At 40.3% G+C, this 20,848-nt stretch overlaps 1 protein-coding gene across 2 annotated transcripts in view; it reads left to right on the top strand.

Annotated features, from left to right (window-relative positions):
• LOC140196437 (uncharacterized) overlaps window positions 1-20,848 on the top strand; it is a 59,406-nt gene that overhangs the window by 15,281 nt on the left and 23,277 nt on the right. The window contains exons 2-6 of one of the 2 annotated variants that reach the window (XM_072255663.1): window positions 6,758-6,873; window positions 9,474-9,828; window positions 11,986-12,045; window positions 12,311-12,923; window positions 18,189-18,255. In XM_072255663.1, coding sequence (XP_072111764.1) covers window positions 6,758-6,873; window positions 9,474-9,828; window positions 11,986-12,045; window positions 12,311-12,923; window positions 18,189-18,255 — 1,211 coding nt within the window. The remainder of the gene's footprint in view (window positions 1-6,757; window positions 6,874-9,473; window positions 9,829-11,985; window positions 12,046-12,310; window positions 12,924-18,188; window positions 18,256-20,848) is intronic. The other variant, XM_072255664.1, reaches the window with a different exon arrangement.

The following is a 20,848-nucleotide window of genomic DNA, read 5'->3' as shown; positions in this document are numbered from 1 at the left end:
GGATTGAGTTCAAGAGCCAGGAGGTAATGTTACAGCTATGTAAGACCTTGGTCAGACCCCACTTGGAGTACTGTGTTCCGTTCTGGTCACCTCACCACAGGAAGAATATGGATTCTATAGAGAGTGTGCAGAGGAGATTTACAAGGATTTTGCCTGGATTGGAGGGTGTACCTTATAAGAATGGGTTGAATGTACTTGCCCTTTTCTCCTTGGAGTGGCAGAGGATGAGAGGTGATCTGATAGAGGTGTATAAGATGATGAGGGGCATTGATTGTGTGGACAGTCAGAGGCTGAAATGGCTAACACGAGGCTTGGAAATAGGTACCGAGGGGATGATGGGTAAGTTTTTTCACACTGAGAGTGGTGGGTGCGTGGAATACACTGCCGGCAGCGGTAGTGGAAGCAGATACAATAAGGGGTCTTTTAAGAGCCTCTTAGATAGGTACATGCAGCTTAGAAAAATAGAGGGCTATGTGCTAGGGAAATTCTGGGTGGTTTCTAAAGTAGGTTACATGGTTGGCACAACACCGTGGGCCGAATGGCCTGTAATGTGCTGTAAATTTCTGTGTTCTGTGTTGACAAATTCACCAACCTCTGGCTAAAGAAATTTCTCTGCATCCCTGTTTTAAATGGATGCCCCTCTAATCTGAGGCTGTAACTTATTCTAGACTCTTCCACCATGGGAAACATCTTTTTCACATCTATCCTGTCTAGGCCTTTCAACATTCAAAAAGTTTCAGATTCCCCCTCATCCTTCTAAATACCAGTCAGTATAGGCCCATAGCTATCAAACATTCCTCGTCTGATAATCCATTCATTCCCGGAATCATCCTTGTGAACCTCTGAACCCTCTCCAATGCCAGCACATCTTTTCTTAGATAAGGAACCCAAAGCTGTTCACAATACTCAGGATGAGGTCTCACCAGTGCCTTATTAAGCCTGAGCATCACATCCCTGCTCTTATATTCTAGACCTCTTGAAATGAACGCTAATGTTGCATTTGCTTTCCTCACCGCTGACTCAACCTGCAAGGTAACCTTTAGGATGTTCTGCGCAAGGACTTGCATCTCAGATTTTTGGATTTTCTCCCCGTTTAGAAAATAGTCTGCAGATTTATTTCTTCAACCTAATGCATGACCATAGATTTTCCAACATTGTAATTTCCTCAAAGAATTCCAACAGATTTGTCAGGCAAGATTTTCCGTTAAGGAAACCATGCTGGATTTGTGCTATCTTGTCCTGTGTCACCAAGTACTCTATAAACCTCAACCTTAACGATTGACTCCAACATTTTCCCAACCACTGAGGTCAGGCTAACTGGTCTATAATTTCCTTTCTACTGCACTCCTCCTTCCTTAAAGAGTGGAGTGACATTTGATGCCATTCTTTACCAGCAGAGCCCTGCCACCCCCTCTGCCTACCTCCCTACCTCTCCAGTACAACGTGTGACCTTGAATATTCAGCTCTTTTCTACAACTATCCTTTAGCCATGATTCAGTGATGGCCACAACATCATACCTAACAAGATCATCCACGTTATTTCTTATACTCTGTGCGCTGAGATATAACACTGAGTACTGTATTTACTACTATTTTTGATTCTGCATCCCAAATGCACTGATACTTGGCCTGCTGGCTGCAATTTTGTCCTGTCATCTGCTGCACTTCCTGACAGTCTGACTGCACGCTATCTTTGCTTTTTTACCATGCATCCTAACTTGAGTCCCTTCACTCTGGTTCCCATCCCCCGCCAAATTAGTTTAAATCCTCCCCATCAGTGCTAACAAACTGCCTGCAAGAATTTTGGTCCCCCTTGGGTTCAGGTGTAACCTGTGCCTTTTGTGCAGGTGATACATCCCCCAGAAGAGATCCCAATAATCCAAGAACCTGAAACCCTGCCCCCTGCACCAGCTTCTCTGCCAAATCATCCGGTTTCTAGCCTCACTGGTGCATGACACAGGTAGCAATCCTGAAATTACTACCCTGGAGGTCCTGCTTCTCAGCTTTCTGCCCAGCTCTCTAAATTCTCTCTTCAGGACCTCTTTGCTTTTCCTTCCTATGTCATTGGTACCAACCTGTACTGAGATATCTGGCTGCTCTCCTTCTTCCTGCAAAATGCTGTGGACGAGATCCGATACATCCCTGACCCTGGCACCTGGGAGGCAAAACACCATCCGGATGTCCTGTTCACATCCACAGAATCTCCTGTTTGTTCCTCTGACCGTTAAGTCCCCTATCACTACCGCTCCCCTCTTCTCCCTCTTTTCCGTCTGCACTGCAGACCCAGGTTCAGTGCCAGTAACCTAGTCTCCATTCCTTCTCCTGACGGTCACCCAGCTACCTGACTCCTGCAACTTTGGGGTGACTACTTCCCTATAGCCCCGATCAATGATCTCCTCTTTCTCCCATACAAGCCAAAGGGCTTGAACCTGGATGCACTTCACGCAGATATTGTTCCCTGGGAGACTCTGGGTCTCCCTGGACTTCCAGCATGAAGAAAGGATGGGGATAGAAAGATATGAGAACTTTGGGTGTTCAGAGAGGTGATGAATTTAGTCAAGAAGAAAAAGGAAAAGTACATAAAGCTTCAGAAGTCAGGATCAAACAAAGCACATGAGGATTATAAACAAGCCAGAAAAGAACTAAGGAAGGGAATTAGGAAAACCAGGAGGGGCCATGAAAAGTCCTTGGTAAGTAGGATTAGGGTGAATTCCAAGTCATTCTATACATGAAGAGTAAAAGGATAACTAGGGAGAGGGTGGTACAATTCAAAGAATGTAAGTGAGGTGCTTAATGAGTACTTTGCTTCAGTTTTAACCAAGGAAAAGGATATGGAGGACCAGGAGATCAGATCATTACTGAGTGTATAAATAGGTTAGGGAATTTAGAGGTAAAGGAGGAGGAAGTATTGGGCCTCCTAGGGAGTATTAAGATGGATAAGTCTCCAGAGCCTGATGGTATTTAACCCAGGTTATTGAAGGAGACAAGAGACGAGATTGCAGGACCTTCAACCAGTATCTTTGTGTCCTTTCCAGCCACAGGCAAGGTCCTGGAGAACTGGAAAGTTGCTAATGTTTTACCTCTATTTAAGAAGGGAATAAGGGAAAATCATGGGAACTATAGACTGGAGAGTCTTGCATCAGTTGAAGGGAAGTTAATGGGATGGGATATATGAGCATTTGGAAATCCATGGCTTAATTAGGGAGAGCCAATATGGCTTTGTGTGTGGTAAGTCGTGTTTTACTAACTTGATTGAGTTTTTTTTTGACAAACTGAGGAGAGAGATTGATGAGTGTAGGGCAGTGGACGTTATCTACATGGATTTTAGTTAGGAGTTTACAAGTCCTTCATGGAGGCTAATCCAGAAGATTAAGATGCTCGGGATTCACGGTGAATTGGCTGTTTGTATTCAGAGCTCTCTTGTACAAACACCATTTCCAGAAAAGTAGGGATATTTTCCAAAATGCAATAAAAATGAAAATCTGTGATATGTTAATTCACATGAACCTTTATTTAACTGACAAGAGTACAAAGAAAAGATTTTCAATAGTTTTACTGACCAACTTAATTGTATTTTGTAAACATACACAAATTTAGAATTTGATGGCTGCAACACACTCAACAAAAGTTGGAACAGAGTTAAAATAAGATTGAAAAGTGCACAGAATATTCAAGTAACACCAGTTTGGAAGACTCCACGTTAAGCAGGCTAATTGGCAGCAGGTGAGGTATCATGACTGGGTATAAAAGTAGTGTCCATCAAAGGCTCAGTCTTTGCAAGCAAGGATGGTCGTGGCTCACCCCTTTGTGCCAAAATTCGTGAGAGAATTGCTAGTCAGTTCAAAAGGAACATTTCTCAACGCAAGATTGCAGAGAATTTAGGTCTTTCAACATCTACAGTACATAATATTGTGAAAAGATTCAGAGAATTCAGAGACATCTCAGTGCGTAAAGGGCAAGGTCGGAAACCACTGTTGAATGCGCGTGATCTTCGAGCCCTCAGGTGGCACTGCCTAAGAAGCCGTCATGCTACTGTGACAATTATAGCCACCTGGGCTCGGGAGTACTTCGGAAAACCATTGTCACTCAACACAGTCCGTCACTGCATCCAGAAATGCAACTTGAAACTGTATTACGCAAGGAAGAAGCCATACATCAACTCTATGCAGAAACGCCGGTGAGTTCTCTGGGCCCGAGCTCATCTCAGATGGACCAAAAGACTGTGGAACCCTGTGCTGTGGTCAGAGTGGGTCCACATTTCAGCTAGTTTTCGGAAAAAACGGGCGTCGAGTTCTCCGTGCCAAAGATTGAAACGACCATCCAGATTGTTATCAGCGAAAGGTACAAAAGCCAGCATCTGTGATGGTATGGGGGTGCATCAGTGCCCACGGCATGGGTGAGTTGCATGTATGTGAAGGTACCATTGACTCTGAGGTGTATATTAGGATTTTAGAGAGACATATGTTGCCATCAAGGCGACGTCCATGCTTATTTCAGCAGGGCAATGCCAGACCACATTCTGCACGGGCTACAACAGCGTGGCTTTGTAGACACAGAGTGCGTGTGCTTAACTGGCCTACTGCCAGTCCAGATCTGTCTCCTATTGAAAATGTATGGCGCATCATGAAGAGGAGAATCAGACAACGGAGACCACGGACTGTTGAGCAGCTGAAGTCTTATATCAAGCAAGAATGGACACAATTTCCAATTGCAAATCTACTACAATTAGTATCTTCAGTTCCAAAACGATTAAAAAGTGTTATTAAAAGGAAAGGTGATGTAACACAATGGTAAACATGCCTCTGTCCCAACTTTTGTTGAGTGTGTTGCAGCCATCAAATTCTAAATTTGTGTATGTTTACAAAATACAATTAAATTGGTCAGTAAAACTATTGAAAATCTTTTCTTTGTACTTTTGTCAGTTAAATAAAGGTTCACATGAATTAACATATCACAGATTTTTGCCTTTATTGCATTTTGGAAAACATCCCAACTTTTCTGGAAATGGGGTTTGTACATAGAAGAGAGAGGATAGTGGTTGAGGAGACTTGAGTTGGTCTATAATTAGAAGGGTTCTGCAGGGATTCTGCACTGGGACCTGAAGGAGGTTTATAAGATTATGAGGAGTATAGATAAGAGTGGACAGAGTGTATCTGTTTCCCAGGGTTTTAATGTATATAAATGACCTGGATAAAAATGTAGATGGATAGGTTGGTAAATTTGCAGATGATACCAAGATTGGTGGAGTTGTGGATAGTGTAGAAGACTGGCAAAGAATGCAGCACAGTAAAAGTGAGGTGTTGCAGTGCAAATGCAAAGAGACAGTACACTGTTTGGGCAGGGGCCTTAACAGTGTTGCTGAGTAGAGAGATCTAGGATCCATGTTCATAGCTCCTTGAAAGTGGCCATGCAAGTCGATAAGGTAGTGGAAGAAGCATATGGAATGCTTGCTTTTATTAGTTGAGGTATTGAGTTCAAAAGTCAGGAAGTTTGTTGCAACCTTATGACATTTTGGTTAGGCCACTTGTAGGAAGGATGTTGAGGCTTTGGAGAGGGTGCAGAAGAGGTTCACCAGGATGCTGCCCGGTTGAGAGGGCATGTGCTATCATGAGAGGTTGAATAAACTTGGGTTGTTTTCTTTGGAGCGTCGGAGGCTGAGGGGAAATCTGATGAAGGTTTATAAGGTTATGAGAGGCATAGGTAAAGTGGCAGACAGTATCTGTCTCCCAGGGTTGATGTGTCTAATACCCAAGGGCATGCATTGAAGGAGATTTTTGATTTGCTTTTTAGTTGGTTTGGCACAACATTGAGGGCTGAATGGCCTGTTCCTGCACTGTACTTTTCTATTATTCTATAATTCTGTGACAAAATCTTGGGTGAAACTTACTACCAAACAGCATTGGAGTACCCTCACAATGGAGGATGCTTGCTTCCTTTTTCTCACTAAATCTTAGCCTTGCCAGCAAAGTTCAGACAATTATCAATGCTCATTAAATCCCTATTTGTCCACTTAAATGATACCATGATATTATGTGAAGTATAGAAACTTTTCTTGTTTGTTTTGTAATTTTATGACTATAGTGCAATCATAACACATGTTGGAATCAGTTGGTTTTTTAATGTTTTTCATAAGGTATTAGTTGAATTACTATCCTTTTAGCAGGATTCAAATTGTAGTTTACTAACATAATTTGTATTTTAACTTCTTCACAATATATTGTGTTAGACTCCACCTACAGGTGGTAGAGTGATATAACAGTTACATAACGGTTTATCATCATTCCTCATTAGCTATGTGTTGAACGTGCTATTCCTGTGTGTCTTTTAATTGTCATTTGTTTATCTCAGGAGTGTGGCCTTATCTCAGTATACATGTCAGTCTCTGCAAAAATTGCCATCTTTGTTCTTGTTCTTGTCTTTGTCTTTATCCTTGGTTCCGTTAAGTTTCTTGTGCGCTGTGTCTGTTCCTTTGTTTAAACCTTAAATAAACAATCATAAAGCAGCAAGTTTTCAACTCATTCTTGGACTCCTAAAACAACTGTGGATCAAAAATCATCAGATCTGACAGGCAGTTGGCACATTTTGTTCAGTGAGTATTGGTTCACCCTTCACATGTTCAGTAGATCACAGGGAAAGAATGAAACTTGTAGTTCAGGGCATCCCAGAATAGCTATACAACCAATAGAGTATTTTTGGCTATGTGGAGTTCAGAGGTAGTGTGCTACAGTGGTAGTAACTGTTATTTTACTTTCAATAGATGATGGTGGAGCAACGCCAGTACAGGATGAACATAATTCAGGCTCAGATGATCAGGAAGACCCAACTGAACACTGTGCAGCATCTGAAGGCAGCAGTGTAGGTCATCATACTGAGGTGAGAGACTTGCCATCTTGATCCTATCACACTCTGCTCCAGCATTGTCATCACCTTGAGCAACACCGGAGGCTGGAGGAATTCAGGAGCTCTGGCAGCATGAATAGAAAAAAATGAACAGTTGACATTTTGGGTCAAGACTCTTCATTGGGACTGGAAAGAAAGAAGGAAGATGGCCTATATAAAAAGGCAGGGGGAGGGGTGATGCAAGAGCTAGTAGGTCCAGGTGAGAGGGTTTTGATAGGCAGGTGAGGGAGAGGGAGTATGGGAATGATGTAAGAAGCTGAGAGGAGACGGGTGGAAGTGGGAAAGGTCTGAAGAAAATTGTTGGTGGATGGCCTCTCCCTGAGATAACTGTCACCCTCACAGTTGCTCTTGAACATACAAATGCACGAATTAGAAGCATGAATAGACTACACAACCACTCAAACCTGTTCACCATTAAGTAAGATCATAGTGAAATAATTAGGTTGGGGTTAGTGAGTTTCACAGCACGGAATAGGCCCTTCTTGCCCAGCAACCCCTGACTTAACCCCGACCTAACCATGGGAAAATTTACTGTGGCCTATCTGATACATCTTTGTACTGGGGGGGAAGAGGACCGGAGCACTCGGTGAAGACACACCTATCATTAGAGTCACCTTGTCTGTGCTTTATCTCGCCAATGTAGAGGAAGCCATATTGAAAGTATTAAATACGACAATTACAAATGGAGGATGTGTTTTCTAATAGATTTTTTTCTGGCTCTGCATTTATTTGTGTCAAATTAGTCCTCTGAGCATTCCTTTGGAATGTTTCATTCTGTAAAGCGCTCTATTTTGAATTTGGACAACATATGCTTTGGTTCGTGATGTTTTTACAGCTTATTTGGTTTTAAGCATGGAACATGTATATTTAGCGGAGAAAACTTTGCTACTGATAAAGGCATTACCTGCTGTACTCAACCCTGTTTCCAATAACAAATGTACTTTGGCCCCTCTAACACTGAGCATGCATTCCTTAGAGGTGGAGCGCTATGTAAATCCGTGCTATGCGGGATCATTATAACATTACGTAAATGGGCATGTGTGCCTGATTTTTAACAAAAGTCAAACCCAAGATGTATGACATGATATTTTATGCATGCACGGTAGTTTGTGGAGTAACAAATATGCAAATAGGCCTAACCTTTACATCAGTGGAGCAGTAATGTGTCACAGCAGCGGAAGCAGGTGGTGGTTACATCTTGGAGGAGGGACTAGGCTGTGGGTCCTCCTCTAACAGTGGCTCTCTTTTCAAGTTGGTGTTGAGATTTGACCTCCTTTTCTAAAGTTTCCACTCTGAAGCCATTCTTGATAGCAGGAAATCCTGTCGAGAATACCCCTCTTTGCCTATTGCTTCACTCCCAGTCAGGGTCATTATCGATGAACACTGCAAATTTCAAAGAGGCACCAACATCTACCTGATTCTCATCAGCTTTCAAACAGCATATCACTTGCAATTTCACAATCATGCTGATGCTTTTCCTGGACATCTTACATGTACTCCCCTCGCTGGAAGTTGCAGGCCGTTTTCCATACATTATGGGTGCGGAAAAAAATGAAATAAATTGGCGAGAATTCCCTCGAATGATTACACTCTTGAGGGAGGCAGAGTGTGATCTAATACTTGATTGGCTGTAAGTGGCTCAGAAGGATGTAAAGCTCTTTCATTGGCTGATTGAATGTTTACTGTAATGGTGGCTGCTCTTAAAGTTTTAAGTGTGCTATGTGGGATCTGAGTGTATCCTCATCTTAATTTTGAGGTTTGAAATGTAAAAAAAGTATTCCAACAATTCTATAGGAATTTTCTTTGTAAATTTGGAATCTAGGGAAGAAAATATTTGTTTCGGATGGTCTGAATAGGAATGTTTAGGTTTATTTGTTTAAGGGGAATGAGTGACTATATTCAAATAAACAATGTGTTGTAAATGATTTGTAAATTAGATTCTGAGTGATTTTCATCTTGGTGGAGAGTCTAGAAGTGAGATGTATGGAGTTAAAGGACAAGGTGTAAACTTGTTAATACTAATTACCTTTATGGAAGATTAAGATTTGTTGCATTTTCTATAACTGGGCAATAGATATTAATTTGTTGGGTATATTTAAGGCCACTTATTTTTGCATGTTAGAGGGATCTAGGTATTGAGCAAGAAAGTGAGCAAGTGGATGATAAGCTAGGCTCTTGTGAGAGAGTAGGCTTACAAAACTGAATGGCCCAACTCTCATTTTTATTTTAGTGTTCACCCTCGTTTTGCCTTCAATCTTTTCCAGCCTTTTATCTTGTCCTCCAGCAATGTTCTTTGGGCATTTCCACCTATCTTCTTGTCTGACCAGTGACTGCAGCATATTAATCTCTGAAGCTCCTTGGCCAAACACCTCCGTTTCCACATTTACAAGTCTTAACTAATTCATTGTTGTAGCAAAGATTTGACATTGCTCTTCATAATGTTCCCTCTGATTTCTCTTCCCCACCCTCCCACTCTTTTTGTTTTTTCATTCTCTGAAATAGCATATATTAATTATGTTAATGATTTTTAAAAACCCCAATTATTGCAATTTTTGATTTTGCTTCTGTTTCAGGACGAAAGTCACAAGGAAGATCAGAGTGATGCAGAAGACAGTGATGGTCCTGGCCATCCAGAAAGCAGAGAGGAAAATAATGTTAGCTCTGATTCTGAGAGTGAAAAAAACAAAAATGTTTGCAATATTGAACAATCAGATGATGAAGCAGGTAACGATAAAGAGAATCACTTCACAAATGAAGGAAGTGGAGGAGAACCTGAAGGGAGCCACAATCAGCTGAATGACACAGACAGTGAAAAGGATGGAAGAATGTCACCTGTACAGCACGAGAGCAGAGGAGCCAGTGATAATGACAGTCCTGGACCTCTCACGGCTTCCAAAAGTGATGATGAGCAGGAGAATAAAAAAACAGGTACTTGATGCTGTTGTTTAAATTAGTGCTGAAAATGGAGAAGGTATTTCTTCCTTCTACAGACCATCCTAAGGCCTGAATATCCCCTTCATTTCATGGTATCCTAGATTCTGTCTTGATGAGGTTCTGTAATATGTTCAGCAGTCTGTTATTTAAAGTCGTCTGATATGGTGATTTAATCTAATATTCTATTATTAAATTTGTTATACTGTTTCAGTAGAGTAGTCACATAAATAGAATCTATGTAGATTGTATTTTTACTTTCAGTATGTTGTACCAGTATTTCTCAGCTTAGCTTATGTTTTCAAAACAAATTCTGTCTTTTCTGTCCTTAATGCTTCACTTGCCTCCTGTAGTATAAGTTAAATTGATATGGGTAATAACTATAATTCTTGAATATTTATTCACTTCAGAAGTACACAGTAGGCTAGCAAAGATCTTGGGGATATGTAGCCTTGCAAAGTATGTTGACCAGCTTAAATTTGTATGGTCACAGGAGTTATGTTTGAATATTTTATTTTGTCTCTGGATCTAAGGTAGGTAAAGTGTGACCTGTTGAGTCTGCATTAGAGAGAAATAAAAATGCTCACTGTCAAACCAAATAGCTTTCTTGTAAGAGATCTTATTATGTTCAATGAGAATAGCATTGGCTCTATGGTGATGTGCTCTATTCTTGTATAGTGAGCCCATCTGTCGAGAACTCACTTGGATGAAGCATTGACGTTGCCCCCTATCTTCAAATATCAGCAGATCAGTTGTGGCTTTACATGTATTTCGTTTGGAGCATGGTATAATTTCTACAGCTGGTGTGAAATTCATAGTAGAACCTGTGGCGGCTACTCAAAACAAACCAAAACCGCCAGGAGATTGAGTGAGGGTATTAATGGTGTATGGCGTGCTTCCAAATAATCCAGTTGCAAGTCGGGGTGGGGGGGGGGAAGTACATTTGATCCTTCATTGCAAAACCAGCAAAGATGAGCAATATTAACGATAACAGAATTAGCGTCATCAAACACTAAAAGGATTGATTGACTCATAACTTTCTCAAGCTGTATGTATATCATTGCCTTCTAGTGCCTCCCTCAGTACTGTTAAACCTGAGTGAAGCCGAACCAATTCCATAATACCTCTTATAATTGTGGAATAAGTCCTGTCAAGGGTTGCAGCCCAGAAGCAGGTTTACTTTGTACTGAGTTGATTCACTGTCCATAAATTAAATCAAACATGCTTTTGAAGCTTGGCTGCAAGCAGAATTTAGATGCACTTAACATTTAGTGATTTATTTTATTGAACTATTCATACACATAATGTATCATTTGTATGTACAGTTGCTTGAGGCAGTAAATATTTAATCTTGAAATAGCTCATTTTGATAAGTATTAGAATGTGTATAGGCAAATCAGAGATCTGTGAAGTTGTAGGTTCCAATATCATTTTGCTTCTATCCAGTACTTCTCTCCACGCTCTTTCTGGTGAGCATAACTGTATACTGACAAGGCAGCAACCCTACGCTGAACCTGTAATTGATGTGCAAGTTCAGACAAGGATCCTCATATTTCCTTATGACATTGAAGGCCACTAAGTCCATCACATCTATGCCATTTCTCAGAGAAACCCATCTCTTCCATTCCCTCAGGTATTTCCCTGTAACCTATTCTCTCTTGTACGATCATTATCACCACTCCAATTTTCTTAGTGCCCTCCAATACCAAGAGTAATTGCAGCAGCCGACCAGGCCACATTTGAAATGTGGAAGGAAACTTGAACACTTAGGGAGAAACCTGCTTAACAGAGGAGGTGCAAATTCCACAAGATAGCACCAGAGGTTAGGATTAAATGTGATTTCTGGAGCTGAGTGGCAGCAGGTCTGCTAACTGCCATTGCACCTTCCAAAAGAATTGTGCTGAAGACCAACAATTCTCAACAGATTTTTTTTCTCTGATTCTAGCTATAGTATCCAGTTCCCTTACTGAGTTCAACTTACTATTGATCGAATCTTTGAATGTAGTTGTTGTCCAGCAGTTCCATTTGAAACCTTAACTAAAGGATGTTGTATCAGAAAAGAGAAAGGGAAGTGGATTTTATGAATGATGTGGTAGAGTGATGGTCTGAATACCAACCAATTCCATGTCTAAATGTATTGCTTTTCTATTTCAGTGAAAAGGAAGAAGCCAGTACTTCCTGATAGCGAGGATGAGAAAGAAGTACAGAATAATTGTGAGTATCCAACAGGGATGAGGGCAGCTTTTATATGCATTATTTTAAATAAACATTTATCAAATGGTGATGTGTGGAACCTTCCATCGTCACTCGCTATAGTAAGGGCATCTAAGGATGAATAATCTTTTGAGGATGCTATGTGGTTAGCCCATCAAAGTACTTTCCTATCACTCAGAGAACAGATAAGTCTTTGAAATGGTTAACAACCTGCTGCAGTTAATAGGACTAGTCTAAATAAGATGCTATTTTTCCCTTCCCACAGCTGCAAAGAAAACACGCTTGATGTCAGACAGTGAGGATTCGGACAGTGACGTTGCTCCCACCAAGAACACTGTCATTGACTCTGATAGGGAGGAATCGGATAGTGAATCTGGTGACACAAAGAGAAAGCAGGCTGTCTCGGGAAGCCAGGAGTCAGACAGTGAAGCTGATGTTGCTCCAGTAAAGAGGATAATTTCAGATGATGATTCTGACAGCAGCGTGAACACTTCAAAAGCCAAGCATGTAGCCTCTGATGATGACTCTGGCAGTGACTCAAATATGCGTGTAAAAAAGCAGGTTGTTTCTGATGCTGAGGATTCTGATAGCAATGTGGGTGTAAGGAAAAAGCGGGTCTTCTCGGATGGCGATGGTTCAGAGAGCGATTCTGCTCCGAAGGAAAAGCGCATTGTTTCAGACGATGAGGACTCCAACTCAGACAGTGATACAGGTGCTAAGAAAAAACGCATCCTTTCTGCTGGTGAGGATTCCGACAGTGATGCTGCACCAGGAAAAGAGTCCAAGGCTATGTTATCTGACAGTGATGAGGAAAATAAGCAGCCTGCTCAGAAAGCTGAATCCGGTCTGTTTGGCAGTGACAGTGAATCTGAGGATGAGTAAGTGATGTGTTCTTAAAGCTAGGATGGGAGTATTGTAGGTGAATTACATTATTTCCCCAATTCTCCATCCTAGATTGTTTTGGAATGATTTTAGTAAATGCTGATGACTCTTTATAGTGTGTATGACTGAACTTTGAAGAGCACTCAGTACTATAGTCCAGTGCTGAGAGTTTCTGAACTGTACCATTTAGCACCAGGCTACAGTCTCAGGGAGTAACAGTAAGTTATTGTTTATGCTTCCAGGATAAGTCAGTCATTGCAGAAAAAAACACATCAGACTTTGAGGTATTTTGTTGATAAACGGTTTCCTTGCTGTCTATTGACTAACTCATTAGGGAGAAAAAGCATTCGCTAACTCATGATAAATCATTATCTGAAACTGTCTGTTTTGAGTACTGAATTTTAATGCTTTTATAATTTGATGTGAACCCTTTAATTCCTACCAATTAAGTTAAAGATATACATTATTCTTCGCTCTGTATTTTCTTAACTCACTTATTGAATTTGCAAAGTACTCTTTGCTGTTTATGCCTGCTTATTTCTCTCATCCTGAGACCAAAATGTCATCATTTGTACAGGAGAGCTAATAGAACTGACTTTTCAGCATCTCTTTTGTATTTACCCCATTCCTTATTTAATGATCTCTTACTGTCTGTTGGCCTGTATTTGTTTTTTTCCTCTTTGTTGATGGTATGTTCGAAGATAAATAACTCTGTTGCAAAAAGCTGTTGAAACTTCCTCCTTTGAGGAATATGTCAAGACTTACAATGACTAACATGTTTTTAAGTTCCTGGATGGTTATCCCTCTTGCGTCTCCCACACCTCACATTATTTTTCCTTTTCCTTTTAAATTTTTAAATTGCTGTACCTTATCACTTCAGTTAACATCATTGTAAAGTTTCAAAGTCTTATTTGCTCTTTAGCTAATCATTTGGCATTGTAGAAATTGATTTATGGTCAAAAAATGAGTCAGAATGCATGATACTTGAGTGCCGTTATGTTTAACCTCTTCCAGTTCTGAAGTAATGTACTAATTTGTAATCCAGTTAGCTTTCACATACAAGGCAAGCTCTTCACACCTTCACAATTGTTCAGTATTCCATTAAGTAAAGACTCACGTGTACCTAGTTTCTAACTTGCTGGTATAGTAAAAATGTTGCGTTGAAAATATTGTATAAACAAAAAGCTGCATTCCTTCTTTAGAAAAGCAGGCAAGATGTAGCCTGATAAAGTCAAGGTCAGAATTCTCTTTCTGCATTTGGAATGTTTGCTGTGAACTTGATGGGCTAAAGAGCCTACTTCCTGACGCTAAATACCTCACGGCAGTAACTTGTATCTCGTGAAATCACCCACCATTACTTTATGGAAGCAGTGAAAAGCTGGCATTTAAGTAGTACTTGAGGTTGTTTAATGTCATTTCCTGTATACAGATGTAAAGAAGAACAAAATAATTGTTACTCCAGATCAGATGCAGCACAAAAAAAAACACAAAAGATAAAGAACACAATGATAATTAAAAAACACAATCAATATAAATACCTAAGATAATGTATATACATATGTTTACTGCCTTTAGGCAAATTAGTGTGGAAAAATCCCCAGGGCCTGACAAGGTGTTCCCTTGAACTCTGTGGGAGGCAAGTGCAGAAATTGCAGGGGCCCCGGCAGAGATAGTTAAATCATCTTAGCGACAGTGTTGTTGGAGAATAGCTGATGTTGCTACCCTCAGCTGTTCAAGAAAGGCCCTAAACATAAGCCAAGAGATTATAGGCCAGAGAGCCTGATATCAGTATTGAGAAAGTTAATTGGAAGGTATTCTAGGGGACTGGATATATGAGTATTTGGATAGACATGGACTGATTAGAGATGGTCAGCATGGCTTCATGTCTGACCAGTGTTATGGAGATTTTCAAGGAAGTTATTAGGAAAGTTGATGAAGGCAAGGCAGTGGATGTTGTCTACTTGGACTTTAGCAAAGCATTTGACAAGGACCCACGTGGGAGGTTGGTTAAGAAGTATCAGTCGCTCGGCATTCAAGATGAGGTAGTAAATTGGATTAGACATTGGTTTCATGGGAGAAGCTGGAGAGTGGTAGGATATGGTTGCCTCTCTAACTGGAGGCCTGTGACTAGGGAAATGCCACAGAGATCGGTGCTGTGTCTATTGCTGTTTATCATCTATATCAACGATCTGGATGATAATATGGTTAACTGGATCTGCTAATTTGTGGATGTCACCAAGATTAAGGGTGTAGTGGACAGCAAAGAAGACTATCAGAGCTTGCAGCAGGATCTGGACCAGCTGGAAAAATGAGCTGAAAAATGGCAGATGGAATTTAATGCAGACAAGGGTGAGATGCTGGACTTTGGTAGGCCGAACCAGGGTAAATCTTGCACTGTAAATGGTAGGGCACTGAACTGTGCCGTACACAAATGTATTTAGGAATACAGGTCCATAATTCATTGATGTCACAGCTAAATAGGGTTGTAAAGAAAGCTTTTGGCACATTGGCCTTCATAAATCAAAGTACTGAGTGTAAGGAATGGGATGTTTTGTTGAAGTTGCATACGACATGTGAGGCTTAATTTGGAGTATTGTGTGCAATTTTGGTCACCCTACCTCAGGAGCAATGTAAGCAAGATTTGAAAGAGTACAGAGAAATCTACAAGGATGTTGCTGGGACTGGAGGACCTGAGTTATAAGGAAAGATTGACTTGGTTGTGATTTATTCCTTAGAATGTAGAAGATTGAGGGGAGATTTGATCGAGGTATACAAAATTATGAGGAGTATCAATAGGGTAAATGCAAGAAGGCTTTTTCCACTGAAGTTGGGCATGATTACACTTAACCCATGACCTCCAAGGGTGAAAGATGGTAAGTTTAAGGGGAACATGGTGGGGGAAACTTCTTCACTCAGGTTTGTGAGAGCGTGGAGTGAGCTGCCAACACTTGTGGTGCATGCGAATTTGATTTGAACATTTTAGAGAAGGTTTGCATAGGTAGGGGTATGGAGGGCCGAGGTCCTGCTGAAGGTCGATGGATGCAGGCAGTTTAAATGGTTTGGTGCAGACTAGATGGGCCAAATGGCCTTTTTCTGTGCTGTACTTTTCTTGGCTCTGTGACTCTCTTTACATTGATCGTATGTCCATAAACTGACGCTGGGCATGGGGGTATCTGTACATAAGGCAGCTGACAGGAAATGATAAAGTATCGGTGATGGGGCATGTGAAGTGTTGATCAGCCTTGCTACTTGGGGAAAGTAACAGTCCTTGAGCAGAGTGGGTAGGATCATTCATGATACTGGTCCTTTTCTGGCACCTTTATGTATATATGTCCTTGATGGAGGGGAGGCTGGTGTCAAAGATGTGTCGGGGAGTTTTGGCTACCTACTGTATAGCCTTCCTGTCTGCCATAGTGCAGTTTTCCGACCAAGCAGTGATGCAGTTTGTTAGGATGCTCTCGACTGCACATTTGTTGGACGATGTGAATGTGGATGTGCAAAGTCCAGCTCTCTTCAGAGAGTAGAGGAATTGATGAGTTTTTTTGAGCATTCTTCCTTGAAGCTTCTTGTTGCTTCATCAAGTTTTCCAAAGTCTTTTGTGAAAAAGAAAAATAATTTTAATACAGTCATTGTTTTATAGGCTGCCAATCAGAGTATAAGGTACGCAAACAGCCATGTTTGCAATAGTTAAATTGCTTTAGCACCTTTGATGGAAGAATAATTGTATGCAGTTCAACAGGAGAACTCTTTAAGTTCACAAGATGTTTAATGACTGGCCAGAGAATCTCACTAGGATTTGTTTAAAAACCAAAGGTACCCAACACACACACACACTTGACACCTAACCTCCAATATAATCCTTCTTCAGTATTATAACAATCTGAATTATGTGCTGGTGCATTTGAGTTAAGTTTGAGCCATGCTATTCAAGAGATCATGATGCATAATGGCAATGTAGTTTCCAGCTGGATGAATTGTAGCTTTTTTGTGAATATACATCAGGATCAGGAGCCAAGATATTTCCACCAATTAACCAGATGTGTGCACAATAGAACATAGAACAGTACTGCACAGGAACACGGCCTTCGGCCCACGATGTTGTTTCGAACCATGCTAAATAGCAAATGAAAAATCCTCCAAAAACTAATCCCTCCTCTGTACATAATGCCCATATCCCTCTATCTTCTTCATATTCATGTGCATATCTAAATGTCTCTTAAAAGCCTCTAATGTATTTGCCTCTACCACCATACCAGGCAGCCACATTCCACGCATCTACCACTCTTGAGTAAAAAAAAAATTCGCCCCCCATGTCCCCTTTGAACCTACCCCTTTTCACTTTCAATGCATGCCCTCTGGTATCAGACACTTTTGCCCTGGGAAAAAAGATACTCCCTGTCTACTCTATCTATGCCTTTCATAATCTTGTAAATCCCGATCAGATCAACCCTGAGCTTCTATCGTGTGTTGCTTGGATTTCTAGCATCTGCAGATTTTTTTGTTGTTTTCAAGTTTGCCCAGCGTCTCATAATGGCACATGCCCTCTAAACCAGGCAGCATTTTAGTAAACCTCTTTTGCACCCTCTCTAAAGCCTTAAGATCCTTCCTATAGTAGAATGACCAGAATGGTATGCAATACTCTAGATGTGGCCTAATCAGAGTTCTATGAAGTTGCAACGTAACCCTTTGACTTTTGAACACAATGCCTCGACTAATAAAAGCAAGCATTCCATAACCACCTTATCGACCTGTGTAGCCTCTTTCAAGGAGCTATAAACTTGGACCCCAGGATCTCTCTCCTTGGACTGTCTGCATTTTCCCTACCAAGATGCAACACCTCACTTTTATCTGGGTTAAACTCCATCTGCCATTTCTCTGCCCATATCTGCAATTGATCTATATTGCACTGTATTCTTTGCCAGTCTTCTACGCTATTTACAACTGCACCAATCTTGGTACCATGTGCAATCTTTCTAATCCACCCATCTCTATCTGCATCCAGGTCATTTATATACATCACAAACAGCAATCAGTTGTTCTAAATTTTAGTGTAATTTTATTTCTTTTGGAGATGTACCATATTAGGAAATCTCCATTGGCCATAATAGGATATGTGCCAATGCTTAGTGACGTTGCAACTCGTAAGGAAGCACTGCAGTGGAATATGAGAATATGCCCTTACATATAGATAATATTTCCTGTTAATAGGACAAATATCTACGGGTAACCTGGTAACATTGTCCTCTGCTTCCTCAAAACAGGACTGGTGTTGGAAACTTGATAGCTGACATTTTTGGTGAATCGGATGATGAAGGGGAAGAGTTTACAGTACGTATGGAGTTGGTTTGTAAGCACTGTGGTTCAACAGATTTATTACTGTTTTAAAGACAAAAAAAATCCTGCTTATTGTTGTAGACTAAAACTCTGTCAAAGAATGTTTGAAAATCATAATGTTAACTTAAATAGTAAATGTTTGTAACCTTTCCAAGGAAAGGTATTTGGAGGGCAACATACAAAATACTCATATCTATTTAAATAACTCTTAAATAGCATTTTCAATCTGACACTTAGCCTGTTCTGAAAACCAGGTAATCTCAAGTTATTGTAAAAGTTTATAAAAGAAGCCACTTCAGCCTACCTTGTAAACAATAAAAAAGATTCTTTAGACAAAATTTCCAAACTCGTATGTTATAGCAAATAAAATGCTGTTCCAGGTCCTATTTAAAATTCAGTGAGGGTTTCTGCCTGTATACTTGTATAAGAATCAAACTCCCATAATTCTGGAGATGGGATAAAATCTTACTCTTCATAATCCTACATAATAACTCAAAGGTACTTATCTGTTGTTAATGATATATTCAAGTGAAAAAGTACTTCCTGTTCAATGATTCCAGACATTTTGTAATTTTATATACCTTTATAAACCTTCCTATAGTTTATCAACCTGAACCTCCTATCAAAGAATTAGTTTTGGATCCAAGCTATTGCATTGCTTGAGATTCCACGGGCTTTTAATTCTTGATTATTCTGTCATATAGGCTATATCATCATGCCTCCTTAACATCAGTTTGACTGTGCCTTAACAAAACTATATCGACTGTTCTTGATCAATCTGTACCTTTCTGAGTGCATTCCTCAGAGGTTTACTAATAATTTGCTTCCTGTGTGTTTGTCGAGTGATACTTGGTCTATTATTTTTCTCCTTTTTTGAACAAAAGTGCCATATTAAGTACTTTTCCAATCCTCCTGCACTTGTTCACCCTCCATGTAATTAAACACAATTAATGCCAACACTGTTTCTTCCCTTTCTTTTTCAATGGCCTGAGACACACATTTTCTAGACTTAGTGGTTTATTTACTTACAAAGATTTTGAGCCCTTGAATATTTAATGCTTTAGTTCTAATAATTGGGTAGAGGTTTGCTTTTCAAAGTGCCTATAGTCTAGCACTAGTACAACTGAGAGCTAATGATCAGGAATTTCAGAGTGTTTAGCCAGTAAAGATACATGGGCTATGAATTGCACAGTAATTAGTCATTACATCTATTTGGGAGAGAAGGCTGTGTTGACATTCAGCCAGTGTTCAGTTCACGCTGCACTGTATATCAGATTGCTTCTTAGTTCCAGTCACTGCAATATTGCTGGATACATTGGTTATGACCAAAGAGAAAAATGGCTGGAGACGCTTAGCCCTTTAGTGCAAGGGTGTGTCAAAAATTAGAGAAAATAGTGAAAAGTAACCTGTCAATACCTACAAAAGTATATCTACCAGAAAATGCAATAATAGTTCTACTATTTATGTCCAGTGTGAATTTCCCTCCCCCCAATACATGTACAAACAACATTACTAAAGAAATGGAATATTCCACCATGTATGGCGTGAAAGGCACCTTAAAGTCAGCCTGAGTGCATCAGCCCAGCTTGCAACCTATTGTGAGAATATACTGGGGAAGACAGTGAAGTGCACACCCTTACTGCAATGACAGCAGAGTGACGAGTGTGTGTGTGTGGAGTGCATCTACCGAGTGTTCTCCGTCACACATATCTTTGTAACTGAAACTTCACTTTGGGCTACTTAGTCTCATGAATGTCTACAATGCACGATTTGGCCCATCATATCTTAACTAGAGAGATCTAAAATTAACTCTGTCCTGTATGTTTCAGATATTATGATCAAGTGAGTTGTATATTCTCAGTCCCTCTGGATTTATGTTCGACACTTGTGGATGAATTCTCAGAATCTGTTTTCTTATTGTGGCTTTCCCATTAAACCAAATCAAGTGTTTTACTGCCCTTCCAGCATCACTCACCTCATTGAGATATCTTGTAGTTCTTCACAATCATATATTAAGTTTGCCTGCTCCTTTGTGAACATGTTGAGTACAAACCATTTGACACAATTAAACAAAATTAAACAAGTGTTCTGGTCTTCCTGGTTGAAGAAAACTTTTTGTCTAAGATAAAGAGAGAATCTCCCAGCTGAAAGAGCATGTAGCACCATATCAGTACGAGGACTTACCCTATGGAGTCAAGATCACTCTAGTGGGTCCAGTTCTCATTCCTTATAAACTGGAAAGTGACCTAAAGCACATAATACAAGCCACTGGAACTTTCACACTTCAGGATTCTTTAGTGTTCCACAGAGGGCATTTGGAAATGCATTTTGTGTAAGTGGTATGTTTTTAAGCTATGGCAAATTCAAGTACCTTTAAAATTCTCTTTACAGCCACATGGCAGAAATTTTTTCAAAGCCTGGCATTGGAGTTGTGTTCCACAATGGCTGCGGACAATGGCTAATAATGTTTTCAAAATTTCTACAATCATCTACATCTATTATTGCGATGATCCTATACATTTAAGCTCGGCATGAGGTAACTGCCAAGATTCCACTCTTGGGAGTTGGGGGTTTGTTAAAAGTGTAG

The sequence above is a fragment of the Mobula birostris genome, chromosome 4 (assembly GCF_030028105.1).
Source record: "Mobula birostris isolate sMobBir1 chromosome 4, sMobBir1.hap1, whole genome shotgun sequence".
Classification (NCBI taxonomy): domain Eukaryota; kingdom Metazoa; phylum Chordata; class Chondrichthyes; order Myliobatiformes; family Myliobatidae; genus Mobula; species Mobula birostris.
This window is presented reverse-complemented; position numbering and strand designations above follow the sequence as displayed.